Here is a 12,645-nt window from a genome sequence, read left to right on the forward strand (position 1 = left end):
TGCTTAAAGGACTTGCCCTTGCTGTCTGGCTGCTGCCCTCCCCAGACAGGCCTTCTCCCAGCACCTTAGCTGGTGGTACCCACCTGCCCCCAGAAACTGTTCTCCTTCTTTCTCACACTTGTCTTAAACCACCTTTTTGTTTGTTTTTTAGCCAACTCTCCTTTCTAGGATATCAGCTCTGTTTACCGCAGGAATCTTGTTTGCACCGGTAGGTGCTTGATAAATATTTGTTGACTGACTGACCCAATGAAAGAATGAATGACTTGTCCAAGGTCACAGGACGAGACAGGGGTGGAGACAGGACTTCTGCAGACCTGGGCTTTGGGTGCTGTGCCCCAGCCGTCACTGTTTGCAGACACAGTAGCCCCGGGGCGCCGGCGGGTAAACAAAGGCAGATGTGTGGGAGGGGCAGGGAAGGGGCAGCTGGAGGAGCCCTCTCGGCCCTCCTCCCCGGCCCCCCGCCAAGGCCCAGACCCTGTGTGCCGCCGCCGCGTGGGGCGCGGGCGAAGGGTGGGGGACAGGGCGCGGGCGCTGGAGGGGCAGCAGGCGGGGCGGGGGCACTGGAGGGGCGGGGCGGGGGTGCTGGAGGGGCAGGGGGCGGGGCGGGGGTGCTGGAGGGGCATGGGGCGGGGCGGGGCGGGGCGCGGGCGCTGGAGGGGCGGGGCGGGGGTGCTGGAGGGGCAGGGGGCGGGGCGGGGGTGCTGGAGGGGCATGGGGCGGGGCGGGGCGGGGCGCGGGCGCTGGAGGGGCGGGGCGGGGGTGCTGGAGGGGCGGGGCGCGGGCGCTGGAGGGGCGGGGCGGGGCGGGGCGGGCGGGCGTCGGGGACCAGCTGGGGTCCGGGCCCGGGGTCCGGGGTCGGGGCCGGGGCCGGGGCCGGGGCCGGGGTCGGGGCCGGGGCCGGGGCCGGGGCCAGGGCCGGGCTGGGCGCCGCCATGCGGGAGCCGAGCGTGCGCGCGGCGGCGCTCGTGCTGTGCATCCTGTCCTACCTGCTGGTGGGCGCCGCCGTCTTCGACGCGCTCGAGTCCGAGGCGGAGAGCGGCCGGCAGCGGCTGCTGGCCCGGAAGCGCGGCGAGCTGCGGCGCAAGTACGGCTTCTCGGCCGAGGACGACCACGAGCTGGAGCGCCTGGCGCTGCAGGCCGAGCCGCACCGTGCTGGGCGCCGGTGGAAGTTCGCCGGCTCCTTCTACTTCGCCATCACCGTCATCACCACCATCGGTGAGCGGCCCCGGCGCCCCCCCTCGGCGCTCGCTCCAAGCCGGGCGGTGGGTTGAATCCCCCTCTGCCCCTGCCCAGCTGGGTGACTTCGAACGAGTCATTTCAGCTCACCGAGCCTCACTGGCCCCCCCTGCTGAATGGGGCTGTTGCTCCACGCAGGCAGGGCTGGGAGGAGTCAGGAGGTCAAGGTGGCCAAGAGGCCGGCACGCAGGAATGCCCAGAAAACGTCCCAGGGTCTGGGAGACAGACGAGGTGGGGCCAGAAGCCCAAGGTGCTGGAGTTGCTTCATTGCCTGGCTGCATCACCCTAGCTGTGTGACCTCGGACAAGTTGCTTAACCTCTCTGAGCCTCAGTTTTCCCCGCTGTAAAATAGAGGTGCTAAAAGGCCCTATCTCAGGGTTCTGGTGGGATGATTATTATCGAGGAGATAATATATGCAGAAAGTTTTAGCATAGGCACTGACACATAGAAAGCACTAAAAAAGATTAATTTTTGTATTATAATAATTGTTATTTTGTTTATTGTTACTCTGTGAGACCAGGGCCGTAGTCTGTCTTAGTCACTGCAGTAAGGCCAGTCCCTAGCGCGTAGTTGACGCTCAATAAATATTTGTTGAAGGAATGACTGATTACCACAAGCTTTGGACCTCACCCTCAGGGATCCAGCGCAGTTTCTCGGCATCTGGACTGCCAGCCGTTGCCATGGCTACCGTCTGGCTGGTACCTGCTGTGCCTAAGCCTAGGGAAGCAGGAAAGGAAAGCAGCAGGCTCTGTGGGGCTCCACGCTGGGTGCCAGTCACTCCCCGGCCCCGCGGTGGATGTCCAGGCACCCCTTTGGGCTTGGACCAGCACCCTGAAGCCCGTACCTTGGAGAAAGTTTCTCGTGATGCTCTTGCAAGTGAGTGTGAGCTGTGGGTTAGAAGCCTGAGTTGGGCAATTGCATTCAGAGAACAGAGTTCTCATCTCTGTTGCCCCCTGCCTTCTCCCGCAATTGATTGCACCTCTCTGAGCCCTGGTGTCCTCAACTGCAAAATGCACTTGTTCCAACCACTGGGTAGTTGCCAGCTTTAAATGAGGTCAAGCATGTAAAATGCTTGGCACAGTGCCTGAGGCTAAATAGGCGCTATTCATTAGTAATAACAACAATTCATTCTTTGCCAGCTGTAGGCCCAGCTCCCATTCAGCCCTTTGCCCCCAGCCCCCGTCAGTATGGCACCCCTGCTTCCTTATCTGGGCTCAACCTAAGACCTTCCCTGTCTCCGCCCCCAGTGGTGTGGGACCCCATCCACCTCTTCTGCCCTCCCCCACATTATTCGGAGGCCTCCCGGCTGGGGTGCCCTCCTCTCCTGGTTGTTCCCCACTGACAAGCACTGGCAGCCTGGGAAAAGGGACGGAGTTGAAACAGCAGTTTTGCATTTTCTGGCCACCTGGGGGCGCCGGCCCTTGCTGTGAGGTCCGGGCTGCATCAGCCAGCCTTGCAGCCAGCCAGGTGCCAGAACCCAGCAGCCTGAGTGGGGCATGGACGGCAGAGAGGCACTGAGAGGCAACCGACGATAGTGGGTAATAGCTCTGGGCAGCTTCCTCCCTCTAGCCTAGTTTCCTTATCTAAAATGGGGATAATGATATCTCCTACAGTCATTGGGAGGGTTAAATAAGATAATCCATGTAGAGTATCCAGCACGTTTAGTTATTACCATTATTCATCCCTCTCTGCCCAAACCGACATAGCCCCAGACAGCTGGAAACAGCACCGCCTCGCCGCTTATTCCTCACGAGGCTCCTCTGTCTTACACTCAGCACCCCTTGAATTTGGTTTGATTGTTATTATTATTGATTATTGAACTTTCATTGAGCCCTTAGCCTGTGTCAGGCTGTGTGCAGGGCATGGGTGATTAGGGGCACAGAGAGCGACCGGCATGGTCTCTGGCCTCAAGGATCTCACAGGCTAGTGGTGGACAGAGGTCCCCCCGCCCCCAAATAACAGATGGGACCGCAATAGAAATGGGGAAGTGGAGCCATAGGTCTTTAAAGACGTATATTGTGTTGACATCTTGGATCAGTTATAGATGCACACAGTACACACGTCACATGGTACAAAAGGGTATGGAATGAAAAAGGAAGTCTTGCTCTTGCCCTGACCCTCAACCCACAGGGCCCTGTTCCTGCATCAAATAGTTACCAGTGTCTTGTGTATCCTTCCAGATGTGTTCTCTGTGCATTCCTTTAAAACGCACACACACATTTTTATAGGCATCATGTTATACACACTTGCTTTTTTAACTTAATATATTTTGGCGATGTTTTTATGTCAGTCGCTAAAGAATTCTGTCATCTTTTTCATGGCAGTATAGCAGCTCTTCTCAACTTTGGCACTGTTGACATTTTGGACTGGATAATTCTTTGTCGTGGGGTTGTCCTGGGCATTGCAGAATGTTTGGCAGCATCCCTGGCCTCTACCCACTAGATGCCAGTAGCACACAACCATTACCTCCCAGTTGTGACAACCAAAAATGTCTCCAGACATTGCCAAATGTCCCCTCAGGGACAGAATCACCCCTGGTTGGAGTCCCTGCTGTGCAGTATTCCATCGTTTGGATGGCACTGTGATTTATTATTCAACCAGGCCCCTAACGATGGACACTTTGGTTGTTTCTGCTTTTCACTGTGAGCAACAGTGCTTCGGTGAGGACCCGTGTGCACACATCACTGTGTACATGTCTGTGTTTTGGAGGACTAACTTCCTGCCTGCAGACCCGCATAGGCCAAAGGGTTTGTGTCTTTTACATTTGGCAGATGGGGCCAATTTGCCAGGAATATTCTGTTGGGGAAGGTCCACCTGAGTTTTCCTGGGTTACGGGCCCCTTTGAGAACACCGTGGAAGCTCTCTTGGAAGACACATACCCTGTCATTCCAAGGCGATGGCTCGGTGTTCCAGGATCAAGGAAGCCCCTCATGTTGAGGTCCCCTCCAACAGTTGGGGGCACCCAGTGAAGAGTCACTACACCAGACTGAAGAGGTGTTTAGTGAGGGCTGGCGTGGAGCAGGATCTGGGGACGGAGATGTGGCCTGGGGCAGGGGAATCGGGCAAACCAGGGAAGGAAAGACCGTGAGAAAGGGCATGAAGATGGGGGACATGCTGGCCGGGGAAACAGCATGAGGGGAGGTTGGAGAGGACTCAGATCATGAAGGACTCCGACACCAGGTCAGAACTGGAACTTTACGCTGTGGGTCCTGGGGAACCACAGAAGATTTTGCTCTTTTTTTTTCATCAAAGCACAATTCACATACAGTAACATTCACTGTTTTCCAGGGTACACTTCTGTGAGTTTTAACAAATGATCTGTCGAGTAACTGCAGCCGGGATCAAGACACAGAATATTTCCATCACTCTGGAAAATTCTGTCAAGCCCCTTTGTGGTTAACCCCTCCTCCAGCCTCAATGACTGGCAACCACAGATCTGTTCTCTGTCCCCATAGTTTTGTCAGAATGTCATTTAAATGGAACCATGCAGTACGTAGCCTTTTGACCTTGGCGTCTTTCACTCAGCGCAATACATGTGAGAGCCATCTTTTGCGCCGCAGGTAACAGTAGTTCATTCCTCTCTGTTGTTGAAAAGAATGCCATTGTATGGATGTACCGCAGGTGCTTTTTCCTTCCCCAGCTGAGGGACATTTGGGTTGCTTACTATCTGGGGTGATTATGGATAACCATGAAAGGTTTTAAAGCCGGGGAATGACCTAGTTAGAACCAGCATTTCGAGATGCTCTGCTGGCTTTGGGGATGGGAAGAGAGACCCTGCAGGAAGGCAAGAGCGTTGTTAGATGGAGCTGGGCACTCACCGACCCTCCCCTCCCCTCCGCTCTCCCCCCAGGGTACGGCCATGCCGCGCCAGGCACGGACTCGGGCAAGGTCTTCTGCATGTTCTATGCGCTCCTGGGCATCCCCCTGACGCTGGTCACCTTCCAGAGCCTGGGCGAGCGGCTGAACGCGCTGGTGCGGCGCCTCCTGCTGGCGGCGAAGCGCTGCCTGGGCCTGCGGCGGCCGCGCGTGTCCACCGAGAACATGGTGGTGGCCGGGCTGCTGGTGTGCGCGGCCACCCTGGCCCTCGGGGCCGCCGCCTTCGCGCACTTCGAGGGCTGGACCTTCTTCCACGCCTACTACTACTGCTTCATCACCCTCACCACCATCGGTTTTGGCGACTTCGTGGCGCTGCAGAGGGACGAGGCGCTGCAGAGGAAGCCGCCCTACGTGGCTTTCAGCTTCCTCTACATCCTCTTGGGGCTCACGGTCATCGGCGCCTTCCTCAACCTTGTGGTCCTGCGCTTCCTCGCCGCCAGCACCGGCGCGCTCGAGCGCGCTGCCCGCCGCGCCGGCCCGCTCCGCCTGGGGGCGCCCGAGAGCCGCGGCCGCTGCCCGGCCCGCCGCCCCGCCCGCCCCGGGGGCCCCGCCTCGGTCTCCCACCGCGTCCACCAGCTGGAGGTGTGGGCCCGCGACAATCTGGGCTTCTCGCCCCCCGCGAGCCCGAGGGCTGTGGGCGGCGGCAGGGCAGGCGGGCCTCTGGCCCGGCGGAAGTCCATCTAACAGCCTCCCCCGCCGGGGGTGGGTCCCGGACTCGGAGGGTCCGGGTTCACCTATCAGTGCACCCTCCGCAGAGCTTGGGGAGGGGGGAGGGGCCGTGGCCTCAGGCCGTCTTCTGCCACGAGCAGTTTCTCATTCCCTTCTGTGGCGAGCCCCTCCCTCCTCTCCAAAAACATATTAAACTCGCATCAGAAGCACAACGCTACTCTAAAATCACCCTGTAGGTGCAAGTCCCTTGTAGCCCACATTGAGGAAGGCGTGGCCCCATCGGTCACCTGAGAGAGGCCTCCACAGGCCCCTGTCACTACCTGGCCCTCCGGAGCACAAACAGGTGGCTGTTCCTCTGTTGTGCGAAGACGCTGGCTTTCCGGGTTGTAGGGGATGTGGACGACTTTCAACACGGGAATCCCACCGGTGAGGCCAGCTGTTCACACTATGTGCAGCACAGGGATCAGATGGACTGAAGGAAAAGGTCTCCCGTCCAGTGTAGACGAGTGGGCACATCTCTGCCCTGTTTAAATGGTGGCTCGTTCTTTGCTCAGTGTGTAGAGAGGAGCTGGCCTGTGTGTAAATGAAGTACACCTCCCTTGTCCCCCTAAGCTGAGGCTCTTTGTCCTTGGCCAGCCCCCCTTCAGCATGAGGGGGGCCTTGCTGACACCCACCATGTCACTGGGGCCACCTAGATGCACTCAAATCCTGTGGGACAAGCTATCTTCCCGGAGCTGTGTGATCTGGGGCCTGCCAATCACCCACAATATGACCTTGGGGAATCTCATCCCCTACCTGGGCCTCAGTTTCCACATCTGTAAAATGACTGGGTTCACTCAGAATTCTGTTCCCTCCTGTGCACCTCTGGAATGGTTCCTGGGACAGGCCCCTGCCCCATAGGAGGGCATTAACAAAGCCCACGGTGGGGCATACTGGCACCCCATAGCACTCAGCTCCTCAAAACACCAACTGCCCTTAGCTTCCCGGATAGAGACGTCTCAAGACAAAGCAGAGCAAGCCAGGTTAGAAAAGCCAAAAACTTTAATTTTCAACATGAGCTACATGGTCATGAACACAATGCAACGTGACCCACTCCAACCCAGGGGCCCTGGAAACCCTCCCTCCCCAAAGGCCCGAGTGGCTCCTGCTCCCAGAGAGGGAATGAGGGAAAGGTGGGTGGAGGGAGGGAGGCCCCAGCCTGAGGGCCCGGGGTCCTGCCTTCCGGCCACCCCCTGAGGAGGCAGTGGTAGAGTGAAAGGGCTCCAGGCGTGATGCCTGAGGCCCCGGGTTCAAGTCTCCACTTTGCCTCACAGAAGCTATGAGTAAAACGGGCAGTCAGCCTCCCCATGGGGTCTGTGAGTCAGATGAGCTCATGGACATGAAAGCTTTCCGTCCACTCTGAGGTGCCACTATACAGACATGGGGCCCTCCCAGAGGGCCACAGGAGTCATTACAGGGGAACAGGGAGCGCTTGGTCCCCTGGGCTCGGCACAGCGCTGCTGCTCAATAAATAAATGCAGGTGGCCTTGCTGGACGCAACAGCTGTGCTCCAAAGGGAGTGGGGCTCAGAGCTGCTTCTGAACACTGAAATGCGCCCAGGAGCTCCTGGTTTAAGGAGCTGGATGGCCAATCAGCTTGCATAACCACCCCAAACTGCCTGCTTCCCCTCCTTGTGGAGAAGAGTGAGCTCTGAGCTGTTGGAGAACTGGGTTCCAGTCCAGGCTCAGCCACTAACTCACAGTGAAACCTTAACAGGTGCCTCCCCCTCCCCCCAACAGGGCTCTTTAAAATGGGGCTGATAACATGGGCCCCCCTCTTACTGCCCCAGGAGCTTTGTGCGGGTGTACTAGAGGTAAAAGCACTTTGAAAACAAAAAAGTTTGAAAAGCACTACGGGAAGCTCAGGTATTATTAATCTGAAGGTTGTGAGGATTTCCTTAAGATGAGGTGTCCCACAGCTGCCTCACTCCCACACAGCCGTGGGCAGGAACGGGGGTCCTGCCTCCCTCAAGTAGGTCCTGGACAGGTTATAGCCCCTTGGTGGGAGCCCCCACCCAAACAACAAGGCCTGGACCAAATCCTGTGCACGCTCAGTCAGCTGGGCTAGACCCCCAGGAGAGCTTATTCTCTATGGCAACCTTCTCCCCCAAACCCAGGCCCAGAAAAGTCACTGGCCCGCTGAGATGGAACCAGGCAGGGCTGGGTGGCCCAAGGCTTAAAGGCCACAAATACTTATCATGGCAGACATGCCCGGAGCAATGGCCTCCTGTCCCGTGAAGGAGGGAAGCACAATGGCGCCCCTGGTTCTGTCCCCATCACTCACTTGTTGAGGGGTCTTGGTCAAGTCACTTCCTGTTTCTGGGCCTCAGTTTGTTCACCACTCGGAAGGGCTACAATTTGCCCTGCCCATCCTTCCAAGGCCACTGGGAAGCTCCATGGAGACAAGGGAGGAGGAAGCGTCATGGGAAATGGTGTCCCCACCTCGTCCTGCCCTGGCTCCAGCTCAGCCTCAGGTGGGAGGAGGCGGCCCAGGCTGGGGGTGCCACTGAACTCACAGGTGACCCCAGAGGCGGCTCTTCCCCACACTGGGCCTTGGTCTTCTGTCTGTAAAATGGAAATGACTTCACTAATGGTCCCAAAGCCCCTTTCCCTTTTGTATGAAAAGCAGATTCTGGAGAAGGAAAGTGGTGAGGATTCACTCCCTCAGGACCCCTGCATGTGACCTTTGGCCCAGAGCCTGAAAAAAGAATTGTCCCCTAGAGACCCGGCCCCCCACCCCTCCCCTACTCCACCTCTCTGCTCCTCTCCAGAGGGTGGAGTTTGAGCTGGCAAAGGATCAGATGGCAGTGGGGCTTGAAGGTTCCCCAAAGCTGATAATAGTCACCCCCTCCTGGAAACCCCATCCCTTGGTGAGGACAGCTGGTGGGTCCACACCACATGGCCAGAGCCCCTTGGAGGGGAGGAGCACGTGCTCACGATGATACGAAGAAACAGGGCTCCAGCCCCCACCCCACCCCTCCAGGAGGTGAGCGGAGATTTCACAGAACAAACAAGAAAGTCGTGGGGGGTGACCACCCCCAGGATGATGTTATTGCTTTGGAGCGCTCTCTCTCTCTATAAAGGCTGTGCAGACACCAGAGGGCGGGCTCAGGCTGGGGGCCCCACCCCTCTCCCTCTGGTTGGGACAGCCAGGCTCCACGTCCTCTGAAAAGCTAACCTTGAACATCCGGAGCAGTGATGGCAGGAGAGAGAAGGCGCTCTCCTGGCTCAAAATATTCTAAATGGCGAGTAATAAACGAACAGCAGAGAAATCACACTGGTTAAAAAGACAAACAGGGAGGGGCTGATTCTGGGCTTCAGGTGTGAGTCCGTCCAGAACCCTGCTCCCTCCTGCCCTCAGCCTTAGGATCCCACCCACCACAATCCCAGGAAGCCCTGAAGACCTCCAGGATAAAGGGGCATCGCCATCTCCCCTGCCCAGTGCAGTGTGAGAAGCTCCGTGGAGGTGAAATAACTCATCCAGAGCTTTAAAGGATACCCAGGGCTTAAACAGGCAGAGGGGAGGGGAGGAATTTCAGCTGGAACGAATGGCCTGATCAATAGCCTAGAGTGAGACCAGGGACAAGGTGGGACCGAACACAGCCGGGCATCCTCATGGGAAAACAACCCCCTCTAATGGAGCCCAGGCCCCCTCCACCAAGGCCCACAACCCTCAGGAGTGCTTCATAAATTAAATCAGTACCAAAGATAATAAATCAGAACATCTGAGTATAATGGGCAGCTCCAGCTACAACCCTACGGGTTAGGGGGGATGAGGAGGAGGGGCCGGCCTCCTATGAACCAGGCTCAGGCCCAGGTCAGCGAGGAGACACCTGGCACGCACTTGCGTCTCCTCTCCACCCGTCCTGGGGCTCTGTAAGGACTATGTGCTAGCTAAGAATGGGCCCCAGGGCTTGGAGCACTAACTACCCAGCTAACCTGGACTACACCCTACACAGCAGGGACTGGGTAATGAGGGGTGGTGGGCTGCTGGGTGCCTCCGGGGAGGTGGCAGAAATGTGCTTCTACAAAGAGGGGCCAGCCTGCGTCCTCCCCAGCATGCAAAAGGGCTTCTGTTGGCCCCGGGGAGGGCTGGGCTGGGCAGGCAGCTACCCAGGCCTGCTTGAGAAGGAATCTCTGATTCTTACACTCATACCTCTTTACTCTTTCTCTCCTTGAGCCAAGATAACTGAGGCCGGGGCAGTGGGTTCTGCCCTTAGTACAGGATGGTTGGTTTAAAAAGACTAAAATAGGGGAGCTGTGTTGCCTCCCGAGACCCCTAGCCTGGAAGCAGAGGGGTGGGCAAGATAAACTTTGACCTCATCCAGCAAGGAGAGATTCTCCTATTTGGAACCCTCGCCTTGGCACCTCCAGTCCCAGCCCAGCTTTCCTCAGACTCCCTCTCCACTCCAGCATCCCCAAAATGCAGAGATGGTGGGCCCTCTGGGCTCAGGGTTCTGGAAAATCAGGGTCCTGCAGCTTCTCCACAAAAACACAGACGATAGAGTCCTTTCCAGTCCACCAACAGTTTCCAAAGTAGCTTGTTGCAATCCCATGAGAAGGCACCCTGGGGATCTGTGCCAGGCCCCGGGCACCACCTCTTTCCTTTGGTCCCTGCTGGACCCCAATTCCTAGAGCTACCGGAAGAGGGGCAGGCAGGAGGGGACGGACAGATGGACTTGGACAGGCTGCGGCAAAGCTCCTTCCACGGGCAGGCGAGGGAGGCCTGAGCTCCTCTCAAGTGGGGGGCTCTGGGCCCCCCCGGAGCTGGCTCCGGATCCTTGCAAAGCTGCCCCATCAGCTTTGGGGCAGGAGTAGCTGCCTGAACCCGGTGCCGCAGGAAAGACACTTGCTGGTAATTGGCACCATGGAGATGGCCGCTGGGTTCTGGACTTGGCTCCGGGCAGCGAGCTTCCCAGGAGGCAAAAGGGGGGAGCGGTCGGACAGTGTCTGGGGCAGGAGAATGGTGTGCTCTGCCACCTCCATCTTTCCTTTCTCCAGATTGCAGCCACATCCACCAGGTCAAGAGCCGGCCAAGTCAAAGTGCAGCCAATCCCTTCGGGAGAGGGAAGGTCTCGGGGGGTAGGAGGCAAAGAAGGGGTGAGGGGGGGCCCTGGGGGCAGGTCTCCCCGTTCTGCTTCCCCGCTGCGAGGGAAAACCCCGGCCTCCTCTGTTCAACGTGCCCCTGGGCCTGGGGTCCCAGGTCGGGGCTTGGCGGTCTCAGGCCATCTTGGGGAGCCCCTCCCCATCCCCAGCACTAAGATCGCTCGCCACAGGGCCCCACGGTGCTCTCCAGGGACAACTGGGATGGCTGCCGGAGCAGGGGGCCTGTGGCTGGGTCCACCATGGAGGAGGTGGGGAAGAGCTTGTACCAGCCCACGGCCAGGGTGGTCAAGTCCAGCTCCTCCAGCAGCACGCGGGCCACGCCCATGAACTGCTTCCGCTCCATCCGCCCGTAGTTGCCCCACACGATCACCTGCAGGCAAGAGACACAGGGGTTCAAATCCTGCCAGTGCCACTCATAGGCCCAGAACCAGAACCTGGGCCACCCCCACACCCAATTCACCTCTGAGACTGTGGATTCTCCTCTTTAAAACTGCTCAAGTCTGACCATATTTTCTGGCTCCAGTGCCACCATTATTGCTGGCCTGGATGGCTGGTTCCTGCCTGCAGCCTCGCCCTCTAGGTTCCATCCTCCATCTTTGAGCCCAAGCCTTGAGGGCTGACCTGCCGTCATGAGTCACCTGCCTGCTTCCCTTATGGACCTTCTGTTTCCAGATCCTCAGAAGTGCCCCAAATGAAACAAAGTCTTAAAAAGTGGCTGGGACCGTGTGGATGCTGGCTTCCTTCCTTTCCCCAGCAGACCCTTTTCTGCGGTGCCTTCCCCAGGTCTTGGTCAACACCCTTTCTTGGAGCGGGCAGCTGGGTGGTCTCTGTGGCTGCAGGACCCTCATTTGCTCTTCTGTACTTCAGCTTCTAATTCCGTCCCCCTGGATGAAGGTGGGCTGGCTCAGTCATTCAGGAGAGCCTGGGGGCTTAACCTGCAGCCTTTGGAGTCAGACACATGTGGGTTGAAATGCCAGTCCTGGCTGTGTGGTGTGGGGCAAGGCATTTAAGACTCAGGGAGTCTCAGAGTTCTTGTTTGTAAATGGAATTATCCCCACTCAGCTTCCCTGCCAGGCGAGGACCAGAGGAGATGATGGATGTAAGAGCTCACTGTAAGCTGTAAACTGTTCCTCAAGCATAGCAGGTAATGTGAAAACAACTGTCCAGGAACTGTTCTAACAGCAGACCACCCTTAGATTCCAGCTTCCCAACAACCCTACAAAAATGAGCCCATTTCACAGCTGTTTAAGCTGAGGCCCAGATAGGTTACATCATGTGCCCAAGGTTGCTCAACTAATAAGTCGTCAGTGCTCCTTATTCAGCTGATTAGAAGCCCACTTCTGTTCATGGATGGGTTCGTTTTCACTGGTGTTATGGGAAGAACTGTGTCCCCCCAAATTCACATTGAAGCCCTAACCCTCGGTACCTTAAAATGTGACTATATTGGGAGAAACAGCCTTTAAAGAGGTGATTAAGTTAAAATGAGGCCATTAGGGTGGGCCCTGAATCCAATACGACTGGAGGTCTTATAAGAAGAAGAAATTAGGACACACAGCGAGACACTGGAAATGCACATGCACAGAACAAAGATCATGTGAGGACACAGCGAGAAGGTGGCCATCTGCGAGCCAAGGAGAGGAGCCTCAGAAGAAACCAACCCTCGACACCTTCACCCTGGACCTCCAGCTCCCAGAGCTGCGAGAAGTAAATTTCTGTGCAG

At 57.5% G+C, this 12,645-nt stretch overlaps 2 protein-coding genes across 3 annotated transcripts in view; one reads left to right on the forward strand and one right to left on the reverse strand.

Annotated features, from left to right (window-relative positions):
* The first annotated feature begins 867 nt into the window (after positions 1 to 867).
* KCNK15 (potassium two pore domain channel subfamily K member 15) lies at positions 868 to 6,392 on the forward strand. The gene is made up of 2 exons (XM_023626619.2): positions 868 to 1,215; positions 5,087 to 6,392. Exons 1-2 carry the CDS (start codon positions 933 to 935, stop codon positions 5,794 to 5,796), a joined length of 993 nt encoding a protein of 330 aa, XP_023482387.1. The 5' UTR covers positions 868 to 932; the 3' UTR covers positions 5,797 to 6,392.
* Positions 6,393 to 6,804: 412 nt separating this feature from the next.
* The window catches only part of RIMS4 (regulating synaptic membrane exocytosis 4), a 126,940-nt gene continuing 121,099 nt past the window's right edge, over positions 6,805 to 12,645 (reverse strand). For both annotated transcript variants that reach the window (XM_023626620.2, XM_070247048.1), the window contains one exon: positions 6,805 to 11,295. In XM_023626620.2, coding sequence (XP_023482388.1) covers positions 11,077 to 11,295 — 219 coding nt within the window. In that variant the 3' untranslated portion in view covers positions 6,805 to 11,076. The remainder of the gene's footprint in view (positions 11,296 to 12,645) is intronic.

Source organism: Equus caballus, chromosome 22 (genome assembly GCF_041296265.1).
Source record: "Equus caballus isolate H_3958 breed thoroughbred chromosome 22, TB-T2T, whole genome shotgun sequence".
NCBI classification, from domain to species: Eukaryota; Metazoa; Chordata; class Mammalia; order Perissodactyla; family Equidae; genus Equus; species Equus caballus.

Excerpts from the sequence above, each read along its gene's own strand:
- KCNK15 (XM_023626619.2), top strand. The coding sequence starts at position 933 with ATGCGGGAGCCGAGCGTGCGCGCGGCGGCGCTCGTGCTGTGCATCCTG. Across the intron at positions 1,216-5,086 it reads CACCGTCATCACCACCATCG|GGTACGGCCATGCCGCGCCA; the intron begins GTGAGCGGCCCC and ends CTCTCCCCCCAG.